The 15613-nt window shown below is 40.2% G+C and overlaps 1 protein-coding gene across 1 annotated transcript in view; it reads right to left on the bottom strand.

Moving 5' to 3' along the window:
• Positions 1 to 9930: 9930 nt before the first annotated feature.
• The window catches only part of UBXN7 (UBX domain protein 7), a 56148-nt gene continuing 50465 nt past the window's right edge, over positions 9931 to 15613 (bottom strand). Inside the window, exons 9-11 of the mRNA XM_041759394.1 lie at positions 13506 to 13899; positions 13302 to 13381; positions 9931 to 11914 (exon numbers count right to left, since the gene is read on the bottom strand). Coding sequence (XP_041615328.1) covers positions 11753 to 11914; positions 13302 to 13381; positions 13506 to 13899 — 636 coding nt within the window. The 3' untranslated portion in view covers positions 9931 to 11752. The remainder of the gene's footprint in view (positions 11915 to 13301; positions 13382 to 13505; positions 13900 to 15613) is intronic.

Genomic DNA, 15613 nt, shown 5'->3' with positions numbered 1-15613 from the left:
CAGGGATGGTGGCGCAGAGGACCTTGCCCTGCTCGGAGCACCAGGGAAGGAGGCCGTGGAAACTCATCCTCCTGGACGCGCCGCACGGCCCCACCCAGTGATGCCGGCGGTGTTTTCTTCTCCCCAACCCACATCCCAACTATCTTAAAGTCTTCTTCTGGAGGCAGTACCGGGGTGCTTTGGCACCGGAGGGGCCTGGGTCCCTGTGCCTGCTGCGGGTACCTATCAGCTATGTGCACTTGGGTGGTTTGCGGAGCCCCAGAAATAACCTGGGCCTGTTTTTCATATAAAATGATGCCTACCTTGTAAGTTTATTTTGAAAATTAGGATGTGAGAGGCCTAGAATAGGTTAGTCCTCTCCTGTTCTTCTTGGATCTCAGCTTAGCAGAAGGATTTTACACGGGACACCCGTGAGAGCCTCTCGTACTTAGACGACTAGAATGCTCTGATGGCTGAGATCTCGGAGGGTACCTCCGTTCCCAGCGCAGTGGCGACTCTGACGGCAGACCCTCGCACACGGGTACCAGGAAAGTGGTGTGCGTGGAACAAGGGGAATTAAGCAGTAGAATTAGGCTTTAACCCCTTGAAGAACCAAACTTCTTTGGGGCTGTGCTAGCAGCTGTAGGCCTTTCTTCCTTAGGGTAAACGTGAGACAGTTAATTCAACGGTTTGCCTTACAAACAAGACACTTCTTTAAGAAACTATATACTTGCGATAAAGAGTTTTACTAGGCCAGGCCAGTTGTAGGTCAAGTTCTTCACTCTCCTTGCAGTAAACCTCTACGGTAACAGAGGCCTGACGAGTGCCACGAAAGAACTAAAACATTACCTTTTTTTTCATTTAATTTTTTTTTTTTTTTTTATGATAGTCACACAGAGAGAGAGAGGCAGAGACGTAGGCAGAGGGAGAAGCAGGCTCCATGCACCGGGAGCCTGACGTGGGATTCGATCCCGGGTCTCCAGGATCGTGCCCTGGGCCAAAGGCAGGCACCCTTTGGTGCAAACCACCCAAGTGCACATAGCTGATAGGTACCCGCAGCAGGCACGGGGACCCAGGCCCCTCCGGTGCCAAAGCATCCCGGTACTGCCTCCAGAAGAAGACTTTAAGATAGTTGGGATGTGGGTTGGGGAGAAGAAAACACCGCCGGCATCACTGGGTGGGGCCGTGCGGCGCGTCCAGGAGGACGCTGCACCACCCAGGGATCCCAAGCATTACCTTTTTATAGATGTGCTAATAATCATAGAATTTGGCTCCCCTGGGGGTGCCGGGGTGGCTCAGTTGGTTAGGTGTGGGACTCATGAATCTCAGCTCAGGTCTTGATCTCAGGGTCCTGAGTTCAAGTCCCGTGTTGAGCTCCACGCTGGGGGTGGAGCCTCCTTAAAAAAAAAAAAAAAACAGACCAAAAAAACGTGGCTCCACTGGAGACACAGCTACTAATTATCACTTTGGTGGTGATATCTCTAGGGAGAGGCAAATAGGCGTCTAGGAAGGGCACAAAATAAGAATGGACCCTGGGTGGGAAAGCAATTTGCCTGGTGCCATAAACCGAGACTGAAAGGTTTAGGAGAAGAGGATAGACAGATGTTCCGTTCTGAGGGATACTATTGGACCTGGCGGTGGGATTTGATCCAGGAATAGAGGAAGTTGAAGGGAAGGGGAAAAGATGAGCATCAGGCCAGTGTTCCCCAAATAAGAGTGACGGGCGATCAGCTTCCTGTGGGTGGGCCCCCACGTCAGCTGACAGCTGACAAAACAAGAGAGCATATTCCCTTAATTGGAGGGAGGAAAAAAGGGAAGGTCAGAGGCGTTCCAGGCATTGCCATTTATACTCGTCCGCTGAAGGGGAAGTATTGGTTTTCTTTTTTATTAGTATAAAAATATCACAGGCTTCAAGCCACTCCCACCAGGCTTCTGTCTCCAACAGCACACGGAGATTGTCCTTGGTCTCCAATGACTTTTTGCATCGAATAGACACTTCAGTATCTTTTTTACTAGACCCCAAGACAGAATTAGCCATAGCGGGCCACTAGGTCCTTTTTGAAATTCTTGCTCTTGGCTCCCTTGACACCCTGCTCTGGTGTTTCTCCTCCCTCACGGACTGTCCCTCCTCGACTGGACCTTTCTGTTGGTGATCTCCAGACCTAGGTCCTGGATCCCCTTCTTTGACTTTCTCCTTGGATGAGCACATCCAGGATGATTTCTTCCCCACCAAACCTGCCTGTTCACGGCTCCCTGCCTCTGTAACCACACCGCTCCCTGCCCCCTGCTGGAAAAGAGTCGTTCTGGATTTTTGCGTCCCTTCACCCCTCACGTTTCACGCGGCAGTACGTCTTTCCTAACGCAGCTCTGATGTATACACGGCTTCCCGGGTGCGCGGCCTCCTCCGGTGCAGGTGACCTGTTTTACGGTTTGATCGTTGCAACATCTCTACTCTGGCTCTCCAGTCCACTGTCCACATGACGGCTTCTCATTGCAGCTGGACCGCGACCGGAGCTCCTTAGCGGGGCCTCATCAGGCCTCGTGTGATCTGGCTCTTACCCTGTGCCACTCCCTTTGCTCACTACACACCAGACCTACTTGCCTTCCCTAAACATCTCCAAGACATCAGACACTTTCCTCCTCCCCAGCTCTTTTCAGTTGTTGTTCGGCTTGGCAGCTTTCCTCCTCATCTTAGCACGGCCACTTTTTTTGCATCCTTCAGGTCTCAGCCTAAATGTTAACTTCCCAACATCTTATTTAAAGCAGAATTCTCAGGGCGCCTGGATAGCTTAAGTGTCCAACGCTTGGTTTCGGCTCAGGTCGTGATCTCAGGATCATGGGATCGAGCTCCATGTCAGGCTCTTTCTCTGTCCCTCTGCTCCTCCACCTGCCACCCTCGCCCTCTCTCTCTCAACCAAATAAATCTTTAAAAAATAATAAAGATTCTCTATCTGCTCAAATTTTTTTTCACTGTATTTGAATCACATCTATTTTCTCAATGGTTGTCTGTATGAACTGAAAAGAAGTTCCTTGAGGACAGGGCTATGTAGGCTTTGCTCATCATCATGTTTGTATTAGTTGGCACATTAGTGAGGCTACCTAAGTATTCTGTGGCTTGAGGAATGGGAAAGATACTTCAGCCCAATGTAGTATTTATGCCCAAACCTTGGTCCATCGATGCGGCCAGAGACGCGGTCTTGGAAGAAGATGGCAAGTCCCATCAGGATATGTTGCTGAAGCATAGGGATGAGGACACTTCCACAAGAGGAAAAGAACAGCCCAAGCTGGTTCCTGGGGTTACTGTGGGCTAGGCAGTGGTCTCAATTTCTGTAACACAATAAAATCCTATCTCCTGGTTTTTCTCCCATTAATTTAGTAATTCCTTTTTTCCTTCACTTGTTTTGAGTCCTGAGTCATTATTCCTGGTCTGAAAGATTACATGCTGGAATTGCTCGAATGTGAGTTACAGAATCCTACTTTCCTAAAAATTAGCTAGCTTACCCAACGATTTCCTGACAATGTGTCCAACATTCATGGAGCATTACCATCAATGTTCAACATACTACTAGTAGCAGAGAAGCGAGCAAACGTTATCCTTGATGATGCGACTATGAATTAACTTATGTCAATAAATACTTGTGTCCTAAACATTAGGAGGGTAAGCTTTTGAAGCCTGAATTACATTAATTAAAATAATATTAAGGGAGTCTTATCTCACAAAAACAATACCAAAAAAACTAATACTGAAAAGTTTTTGATTTTATTTCCAAGATCAAATATTACAACAGGACATTTACATGTATTTATAAAAAAATGCAGCAGTTGAATTTATAGATCAGAGGTTTCCTTGAGTTTGGTCCCTCTCTCAGCACAGTGAGCTGATGTCTTCAAAAGATTTATCCCACTCCCCTCCCTCCCCCACCCCCCGAGTGCCCTCCCCACCCCCCCTTCAAGTTGCAGTACCAATATAAAGCAACTGGGTACAACACAGCAAATATATTCACAATTTGGTACAGCCAAAACCCAGAGGATCACCAACTGAAAGACCCTCTTTTTAGAGATTACCTGTAGAGCATGTGTATCTATAGATATACCACACCCAGTTATCTAAGATCTCCCTGGTTTTAGAGCAAGTGGAAGTTCCTTTGAGTCTTAGCCAGCAGTACAGCTCTGCTTTATCTAATGGCATGTTTTTCTCTTCCTCCAAGTATACATTTTCCACTGCCTCCGGTCCTCACATTTAAGGCTTTCCCTAGCACCTTTATTTTCACCAACTAGATGTACAAGAGGGTCTCTAGTGTGTTGTGAACAAAAAAAATTTAGTGGATGAGACTTGCTCACTCGTCCCAAACCCTTCTTCCCACTTTGTAGAAGAGCTGCAGAAACAAATATCTCCTAGCACCATGGGATTAAAAGCCCAGAAAACTGAGAACTGTATGTGCATTTTAGGGAGCACTTGCCAGAAACACTACAGTAGGAGCGCTGTCTCTGTCCATTATCTTCTTGGATTCAGTAACAAAGTTACACTACAAATTAAATTTAGAGCCTGTCCTGCATTAAAAATGCAAATCTCACTAAGACTGCCACTTAGTCCAGAATAAGGATTCCCAGGGAATCTCTAAATACTGTTAGGAACTGCTTGAGAAACACTTTAAAGCAAATACCCCAAGCTGACGTCACTTGAGTCCCCACCCCACCCCCTTCCCTATTCCCCAAACAAATTTCATTCCTTGATTAACCTCTCTGAGTAAGATGGAAAGTGAAGTTTGGAAAATGACATGAAAAACGTTTAAAAAACACAACTAGTGAGGACATGCCGGAATTGGGACATCCCAGATGATTCAAAACGCATTATTTAAACTGAACTCATACAAAGCATGCACAGAGCCTACAAACACTCCTGAGAGTATCCATGGAACAATCAGAATCTACTCAAACAAGGACTTTTATTAAAGGGTTAAAAAAAGAGACACCAGATGCTTAGAAGTTGTTAACAATCAAAAGGAAAACCGTTCTAAAAAAGATTTTTAAAGGAGTGAAAAAACTGTATCTAACAGATTCATGCCAAAGCTTGGATGAAAGCCCCTCAGAAGTCTAAGTATCATGTTAGCATCAACTGGTACTCATTTCTCTATATCTAAGACTAGAGGATTATATCATAGCTTTACTGTTTGTTTCCCAGCAAGAGTTTTAAATAGCCTTTCCAAAACTGAAGGGACAAACATAAGAAAGTAACAAGGCCCAAGTCCCCAAATGGGTAAGATAAACAGCCCCTGGTACAAGCCTACACTCAGTAACTAAAAAGTGGGGGTTACATACTACTTTCATTCTAATTAATTAGCAAGTAAAAGGGGACTTTCTGGTGGCAATGGTAACTTCACTGAGGTTTAACTGAGAGGGAAATAAATCATCAAAAAGTTAAGAACATATGATTAGGGAAAAAAACTTATTTATATTTCGAATCACACCATTTAATTGATATTTTTCCATTATTAAGAACACAGAAATCTGAGAAAAACATACTATCAAACCATTTTGTTGAAAACATTAAGATACTCAACTGAGCATCAGCATTCCAATGTCATTAATTTGAAATAACATGTAATCTTCTAGAGCCAGCAAGCTTGACAAAAAAAAAAAAAAAAAAAACCAGAATGGCAGAGAATAGCTCCAGATCAAGACTCTCTCCCTTCTTAGTTAAGATGCTCATACTGAGTCTATGAAAGAAGCAAATTAAAAAGATTTTAAGAAAAGGAGAATAATTCCAGGTCAGAATGTATCCAATGATTTGAAATGCTCCCATTATTTACACCTTATAAATCAATGATTCATGGTAGCCTAGTTAGATAAATAACTCGTTTTGATACATATAAAATTTCCTTATGTTCAGTCCAGTGTAGCTGGACTATTGTTCCTATTTGAAAACTTAAGTGACCCTGTAAGGGATATAAAATCTCAGGGCATTTTGATTTCTGTACAGGAAATAAGCAACAACAAGTTTGTTGCCACAGAATTAAGTACAACAAAGCAACTTCCCATATTTAGAGATTAATGTGGGATTGTTCTTGGGCAAAATACTATTACTGATATTTGTATCTCTAATCCTACAAGTAAATCTGGCCATCTCTTGAAAATAATTTTCAGAAATGCTAACTCATTTTATTGAAGTAGTTCATATTGGATTGCTCAACTCTAGTAGGAGATCGTATGGCAAAGAATGGCATGAACCAAAAATTATCGTGTTTGTGACAATGACTGAGATTCTAAGCAGTACAACAGCATTCCATAGGCCAAAAAAGGGGAAGGTGTCTCCTGGTGTTAGCCGTTCTGTATTTGGAACAAGAGAATTTTTAGGTAGACAGAGAAAACGAGCTATAAAAACATTTGCTTCAAATTGTTCCCTTATGCATTAAATTATGAAAATAATTTAAAATGTTACATACTCAAACACAGAAATGGAATTTTAAAAACACAGCTAATTTCATTAAAAATCATACCTATTTTTCAGTGAATGAATGTCTAAAAAGACGAGAATAGAAAATGGCAAAGTAAAAGAGAAAGTAAGATGAAAGGATTTTCTCATTAACGGTCTCATCATCACATCCAATAATTTAATTACAAGTTTACTTCATGGGAAAACAATCAAGGTCGTCATAATCTCTATAAAAAAAAAATATTCCTGATTCTAAGCCATCCAGCAGTGTTGACACATAGGTGAGTCAAAGACCAAAATCACTGTCACCGAAATACTAAATTTCTATAGAACAGGAGAAATCAAGATAGTGCCTTGGTATTCTGTTGGTTATTCTCTGCACAGAAGAACATTTTTGCCACTAAACCGTGTACAATGCAATACTAAGTTTCAAGGCAAGTTGATATGCTACGCAAGGCAAATCAATGAAGTTGAATATTCATAGGACACAGCTGTCTTTAAGTAGCCTTTTCATCAAGGCTTGTAATATTGGAAAACTGCCACATTCATCAGCAGGGTTGGTTCTCCCGACTCTCATTTAGTTTTACACAAGTCATCACTTATTCATCAACCTGCATCCTATGATTTACTATTGAGTAGCTAAGTGAAAGAGAGCCAAAGAAAGACAATATGAATGGCATAATGGAGATACATTCTGTGAGATAGGAAGTATTTTTAAAAGTCAACCTCACCAAATCTTGAAAAAGTTGTTTCTGCCAAAACCAAGTATAAATTCTGCAACTTATACAAATCAACAGTTGCTCAGCAAGTACAGTGCTTTGTTAAGCACACAGGTAAAATAAAATTTAACTCTGTTACAGTCAGTGAAGTATTTAGCTCATTAATTACATTTTAGTCATACTTAATACCGATTAGAAACACAGCGTGAAGTTTTTTAAATTAATGAATTGTGTTTAAAAGATCATTACTAGGGCAGCCCGGGTGGCTCAGCGATTTAGCGCCTTCAGCCCAGGGTGTGATCCTGGAGTCCTGGGATCAAATCCCACATCAGGCTCCCTGCATGGAGCCTGCTTCTCCCTCTGGCTGTGTCTCTGCCTCTCTCTCTCTCTGTGTCCCTGATGAATAAATAAATAAAATCTTAAAAAAAAAAAAAAAGATTACTAGATTTAGAACTATGATACTCTTTTTTGGAGATTTCAGTCATCACAGTGAGGTTACATAAAGTTATTGGGCAAATGAAACCTGGACACAGAAAAAAAACAGAGGAATTGATTAACAAGTAAACTTTTAATTAGCCCAGGGATAATAAAGAGAAGAGAAACTAGAAGCATAAAATTTTAGAGTGGAAAGGACTTCAAAGATACTCTAATCGGTGGTTTACAATCTGTGGGTTTCTAGAGTTTTGCAAAGGGTCTGCAATTCCATATGCACATTTACATTTTATCTATGGACTTAGTTATTAATACTTAACCCCACAATTCCTCACTCCTGCCAGATTTTAATAGTCCTTTTACTTGAGAAGACAGAGAACTATTGATCTAGACCAATTCTCTATTAGTAGCAGGACTGTCACCCAAGTGCACTTATGCCCACATATAGTGCTTCTTTATACATACATTCGATTTGTAGGGGGGTAGAGAAATTAAATCATTCCTTCACTTTCAGTTGCCAGTGGCTCTCTCAGGTATTTCCATAAGTGTCCAACTGAGATCCTTGCTAGCTAAAATCTTTAATTGTAGGATCAATAATCCTTTCCTGTTTGGGTGTTGGGTGTACCTTACTGATAAAAGTCATGTCCTAAGTCTAGTAGTTACAAAAGGTGGAACTAGGACTCAATAAATACTTACTGACTTCTACTAAAGTCAAGGAAGTAGAATGTTACAGATTTAAAAACATACACATAGAGAGTTCAATAATCTGGTATGTATGGGACAAAGAAAATTGTATCTTTTCTCCAAAAAGGTTAAAAAAAAGATAAAATTATTTTTTTATCCTCTCCATTTATTCTTGGCAAATAATGCCACATATTTTCCTTTCACGTTTTCATCAGTGCATCATTTTTTTAAAAAAAGCAATAATCAGTTCCTCAAAACAGTGGTGTAAATAAGAATTTATAGGCATAGTGCAAATCCCACAAGCTTTAAGGAAACAAAACCAAATGTTAATTTACAGAGTCAAACAACAGGAAGATAGCCTTTTACGTAAACTGATTCCTCTGTTGTAGGGGACAACAGCAAGACAGTGAAAAAAGAATGGACTCTGGATGTCAATTTTCATTTTGCCAATTACTAGCTGTGACATCCTGAGAAAGTTCTCCAAACTTCAATTTCATCCTATCTATAAAATGGTGAGAATATGTACTTTGCAGAGTTCTTAGGAAGATTAAGGGAAAAAACACACAGAAAATACCTAACACATGCTAGTTACTCAAAATTAGTTCCCCATTCTTCCCACATTTGGCTGTCCTCTTCTCTGATTGCTTTCTAAATCAAATTCAAAAGATGTTTCCTGTCTTTTTCCCCACTAGTTTTCATTCCATCTCCCTGTATTTGTCCCTCTTAAAGTCTATCTCATTCTTTTCCTCTCCACGTTTTCTTTCAAGCTGTTTCCAATACCTACAAAGAATGACTATTTTTAACTAATCTTACTAGTCTCATTTCATCTATTCAATAAAATCTCTCCTCCACAGAGCAAAGGAATTTACAGAGGGAATAAGACAAACTGGAGGAAGCTTACTACTTACTGAATTTGTTAATGAGCGAAGCAATAGTCCTTACTCTTCCCATAGAATCTATAACCCTTCCCCCATAGGCCTCTGCATCAAACCCAGGATAATTACATTTCTGCCTCAAAATAAAATAAAATCCTCTACATCTTGTACTCTAAACACCAGTTGTATCTAAGTTGGATCAGTATCTCATGCTCTGTGTCTCTGATATGCTTACTTAAATCATTTTATATATACTCGGGCATCTCACTGTAATCCAAGTTGAAAAAGTCACTTTGGTTTCTCATAAATGGATATGCCACGGCTGACCTCATCAAAAAAGTAGAACTACATCCTACCATTAATGAACATGCCTCGGGTTCTTGAGATATGTTTTATAAAGAGAACTTAGTAGGTAAAAGAATGAAAGAGTCCCACAGGGAAAATTCTTGACTTCACATTTCTGACAGATTTGGGCTTTAGCTGTGACTCTGCTGAGAGTGGAGATGGGTGCCATCATAGCACCAAAGCTGGGCATACCCTCAGTTCTTACCCTGTGCCTCCCTGAATTTTAAGATTTCTGACCTTGTCTACTACCAACAGTTTTTAAACCTCTACTGCACCTTTGCTAGTATATAGCTTTATTCCTCAGATAGCAAGTGTATTATCCAAGTTCAGAGATACAACTGAGGAATTAACATGAAAACCATGTTTCCTCAATAAATCAGAAGCTGCTAGTTAGCCTCAGGAGCCTATGAAAAAACACCAAAATGGTATCACTCAGTCACCAATCTAAAGAGAGAACTTTGACTCAAGGTATAAATGAAATTGTAATTATATAAATATATTTATAAATATTTATACAATTATATACTTATACATAAGCACTTACACAGACTTAGAAAAAAATGTAAGAACATTAATTCAAAAGGACTCACTGAAGAATAAACAGAATTTTCCATGATTTCCTTGAGGAGATACACAACTCATTCTTTAGGAAGGGTCCCTCTAAATCCAACCATTAGAAACCATATTCTCTAATTGTGTACTAGCAACATGTAAGCATCTTTTTTTTAATCCCCCCGTTGCCAAGAAAGCGATCTTAAAGTACCTGGGAACCTAAGGTCTCTGAGCAATCGTAATTTATGTTCCTCAAGCCGAAGAATCAATTGATCCAAATTCCCAATTGACAAAATAGGCCCATTCTATATAACAAGGTTAAAGTCCTGATTTTGCCACCAGAATAGTTACTACCCCTTCAGAGGACTCTATTTAAAGCTCAAAATAAGAATTGAGCATACAGTGAAGGTGATAAGTCAAACAGTATTACATAGATTCACGATGGTCTCTTCTAAATAATACTGAAAAAAGCTTTCACCAACTATATTTTGAATGTGGCTTTTGTTGACAGAAAAACCCTACAATATCTGAAGATTGCCAATAATCTTCTCCACCTCCCTTACTAAATGTCTTATAAATTGAATTTAAAGGTCTTCCCCTTACAGAGGCTTTCAGTTTTGATACCTTTTGCAAGAAAACAGTAGAGGAATTAATAAGCTCATTCAGTCACCAGAGCCTTTTAGAAACTATTCCAACCAGGGGTAAAAAAATGAATCATTCTAACCGTAGGAACATGGTTAGCAACTCTCAGCCGCATATTCTTTTTCCCCCCAGGACATACGTAAGTATGCCTTAAAGCACATAGGACAATCAATAACCACAGTGGTTACAACTACAAGCCGTTGTACTGCATGATTATTGAACAGCTGCCTTCCCATAGATCACGGGCAGACCCATACAATGGAAGGGCCAAAGGAACTAATATGCTGTACTGGCAAAAACAGCAAGCACATTCCTATCTTACTCAGCATAATAGCCTCACCAAATGTCCATTTCAGGACTAGCAGGATCAATACAGTTTATAAAGTAATAATGAAGAAAGCTGTTTCAGGCTAGGATATTGAAAGTCACCCATGCTACTCACCCTACTACATTTAACACTCGTTCTGCCAATAACACACACCATGGAAATAATTCTAGCTGGGAACATGGGAATCCGTTGAAAAAATTTTAAATCTGATGAGCAATAATTATAAGGGATGCTTTTTCCATGTAAACAAAAGCCTGGATATTTTGTCACATGATATTTCTTACATGAACAACAAACAAAACATGTGTTATATAGAGTTTCATTTCCCTACCAAAAATGGGGCTTACAAAAACGGAAGGTTGTTCTTATTCTGAATGTAGCCATTCCTTTACCCAAGGAGTCTGAGGAGTAACATTATCATTTGATCCCAAAAAAGTGCCGTGCAAGAGACCACTTATTGGAACACACATTTCCTGCTGCCAGTACTAGGAGGTCTAATCCTTATACTTCCATTTGGTCACCAGATTAGGTAAGAAAGAAAGAATAGTAGGAAAAAGAAGAAAATAGAAGAGGAGTGAAAAGGTGGAGGGAGGGGGTAAACAGACTGAATATAGGAGAAAGCAAGAAATAAAAGAGAAGGCAGGTGACTTGCTTGCCCAACTTTGGCTCTATGGTCCTATGAGCCAAAATGCATACTTAGTGACATGGTATCTCACAGGAAAAGGGGAAAAAGGGGTAAGCTGAGAGAGGTCAGGCCATGATGTTAATTTCTTTCCTGTACAAAGACAGTCTCTTGAGGACAAAGGCCTGCCTCCTGTAATGTAATGTCATAGTCCAGATGAGAGAGTTTCCTTCGAGGGAAGTTGGTGAGAAGTTCAAAACGTTCATTTGGATATCCTTTAGACTGGACGTGCTTCACCAAAGCCTATGAAAAATAAGAGAAAGACAAAGCTGTTAGATGGAAATAAAAAGAAGGAATATTTAAAGAATTAAATATCTTATATTCATTTTTATATCAGATAAGATATGAACTTCAAATTATTCTTTCACATAACCAAAGCTTACCCTCGTGAAAGGGCCAATATAATTCTTTGGATATATGTTCTTCAGTCCACCTACACCTAGATGTCTATCTATCTGTGCCACCTGTGCACTGAATTCCTTCTTGCCTTTTCAGAAACCATCCCACTACAATACCCCTTTGACACACATCTTCAACATCTCACTCTCTCTACATGCTTCCCATCAAACTTAAACATGCTCAGCTGCTCCTTCAATCATTTTTTTCCCCTCTGATTATTGCCCATTCTCTCTCTCTAGCTTCAAAACCAAACCTCTCAAAAAAGTGATCTAAACTTGCTGTATCGGGATCCCCGGGTGGCTCAGCAGTTTAGCGTCTGCCTTCAGCCCAGGGCCTAATCCTGGAGACCTAGGATCGAGTCCCACGTCGGGCTCCCTGCATGGAGCCTGCTTCTCCCTCTGCCTGTGTCTCTGCCTCTCTGTGTGTCTCTCATGAATAAATAAATAAGATCTTTTAATAAATAAACAAACAAACAAACTTGCTGTATCTACTATCTCTCTCTCATTCCCTTCCAAATACTAGACCAGGGAGACAGTTCTGGGTATCAGCACCAGCGACCAGAACCTTCTTGTACTTCAGTCATACAGTCTTGAAGAATCATATTAATTATCTCCAGCCACAGCAAGTGGCCTGACCCAAGGGGGATTCACTCATAGGCTAAGCTAAGCTAATTAGACCCATTCTCTTTTCCAGGAATTAGAAACAGAGGGAAGGCCCATCAGCTGTGGACTTTAGACGTAAAGGCTGATGCCCTCAGCATCACTTCAATAAACCATGTGTAAGTTTAGAGGTAAACAAAAACCACCAATATATATATAGAAGAATGATGTGAAGCAGAAAATTGGAAAAGGGAAACAAAACAGATCCCATGAGAGAAATACACAGGAAAACAATCTTGGTTCTTAACCACTTTGCAGTTTCAGCTACTAGGATACCCAGGAGCCCCACTATAATCTTCAAACAATCCTGCTCCCCTTTCCCAGGTAATGATTTCAGTTGGGTTTCCATCCCATGCAGCCATAGGATAGAAAATCCTTGACTGGACAAACCCTGTGTGACTTGCGTAAGATAATCTGAGAAGGAAATAAAGTTATCCACAAGAAGATTTACCACAATCTTCTAGAGGCCAGACTGAATACCTACCATCTATTTCAAAGAATCATAAAGCCAATTATGCCAATTAAGTAAGTTTCTATGCTTCGAGTAAACACTGTCAATTAAATATACTTACCAGCAGTTTAGCTTGCTCTGGAAGAGTGATCTGTTCCCTTTTCCCATCTGGATACCGCAACATCAGTTGTGCTTTTGGTCCTAAAGGAAAGTTTAAAAAAAAAAAAAAAAAAAGATAGTAAGAGCTTAAGACAGAGGACTAAACAAATCAACCCCTTCAGTAACATTCAAGTTTTAAATAAAGCAGGTCTAGAATGTAACTCACCATTTACATCTATGCCCTCCACTATTCCATCTGATTTTTCAGGTGACATCTCTAATATTTCTGAATCCACAGCTGGCAATCCTTGGTGGTTTGTGGCTGTTCCAGGCTCAGTTCTGGCTGGGGGCTCAGTCAGTGGCCTTCTATTCTCCTCTTTTCTATGCCCCAGATCTTTGTGGGGAGATTTTCTGGACTTGGCAAGATTTTCTATCTCCTCTTCTTCATCAGAGCCACAAACGGATATGAACTCCTCACTGCCAGAAAAAAGTTCAGATTCAGATTCTTCATCTGAGCGGCTATCCTGTTTTGTCTGTGTTGAATCAAAGTGTGTCTCTTGCAAGGAGGCTCTGATGGCAGCTTCTAGCTGGCTGTCTTCACTTGCATCTATAAGGCTCTCCTGCGAGATGCAGTCATAAAACATGGGTAAAAAAAAAAGAAAACCGTTAAACCAAAAAAACAGATAGTCAAATAGGAAATAAGAAACAGAACCAGGTTGCCAATATTCTTTTCTGCTGAGTGTATCTCTTTCCTAAATTTTAAGCTATTTGAATGCTACAACTTTGTCTTACACAGCCAAGATGGAATGTATATTTTAAAAACAAAAATAAAAACCACCTGGTTTTTAATTATATATTAATAATTATACCACCTGGCATAATGGTGTTGCAAACACAGGTTTTCTTTGTCAAAATGAATAGAATCTAGAAAATAGTTTATTCTCAGCCCAGAAAAATATAAGCAGGCTTTAAATATACAGCGAAAACATTAGTTTTTAAAATGACTCCACATGGGAAAGGATGTCTACCTTGCTTATCACTATGTTCTTCACATAGCAACGCTCCGACAGAGAAGGATATTAATAAATTCAGTAATCATCATTTTGCAAAAAATCTAACATTCAAATCAAAACAAAACAGCATATAGAATATGAAAAAATGACAGCTATGTTTTCCCAAGCTTAATTACAATGAAGGGCTTCATTGTGATCATGAGAAATGCAAATGTCAACAGTTGTCCCCTACGTAAAGTTCTGTCACAAATATCACTAAACTGACTGAATCACAAAATATCGGTTATTTCAGTGGAACTTATTTAGACCCTAACTCAAGTTATTTAAAAAAAAAATTTTGTAAGGTAACCAAAAGTTGAACACTAGACATCTCATGATATTAAAGAATTGCTGTTAATTTCTTAAAGGGTGTGTTACTGGTATTATTATGATTGTGTTTTAAAAAAAATAGAGTCTTTATCTTTTAAAGATACATGCCAAAGTATTAATGAATGAAAAGATGAATTCTGAGATTCATTTCAAAATAATGTGACTACAATGGGGTATAAAATTTTTTTTTTTAATTTTTATTTATTTATGATAGTCACAGAGAGAGAGAGAGAGAGAGGCAGAGACATAGGCAGAGGGAGAAGCAGGCTCCATGCACCGGGAGCCCGATGTGGGATTCGATCCCGGGTCTCCAGGATCGCGCCCTGGGCCAAAGGCAAGTGCCAAACCACTGCGCCACCCAGGGATCCCTACAATGGGGTATAAATGAAACAAGACTGGCCATGTGCAATGATTACTGCAATTAGCTAACAGATACATAGATGCTCAATTAATTCCTTCCACTTTTGTTTTCTGGCTTTTTTAAAAAAGATTTTATTTATTTGAGAGAGAGCGAGAATTAGTGAGAGAGAAAGCGAGCAGGGGGGATCCCTGGGTGGCGCAGCGGTTTGGCGCCTGCCTTTGGCCCAGGGCGCGATCCTGGAGACCCGGGATCGAATCCCACATCAGGCTCCCGGTGCATGGAGCCTGCTTCTCCCTCCGCCTGTGTCTTATGGAGGGACAAAGGGAGAGAGAGAAGTCAACTCCCAGCTGAGCAAGGAGCCTGATGGGGGCTTGATCCTAGGACTCTGAGATCACGACCTGAGCCAAAGGCAGACACTTAACCGACTAAGCCACCCAGGCGTCCCAAGTTCCTTCTACTTTTGAACATGCTGAAAATTTTCCACAATAAAAAGGTAAAAAATGTATGTGTTGCTAACAAAAAACTAAAAGAACCTCATTTTGGCTTTTACTATATGCTAATCATATAGTAAAAAAATTAAAGGAAAAATGT

This window comes from Vulpes lagopus, chromosome 1 (assembly GCF_018345385.1).
Source record: "Vulpes lagopus strain Blue_001 chromosome 1, ASM1834538v1, whole genome shotgun sequence".
NCBI lineage: Eukaryota > Metazoa > Chordata > Mammalia > Carnivora > Canidae > Vulpes > Vulpes lagopus.
The sequence above is the reverse complement of the archived record's forward strand: the minus strand, read 5'-3'. Positions and strand labels throughout refer to the sequence as shown.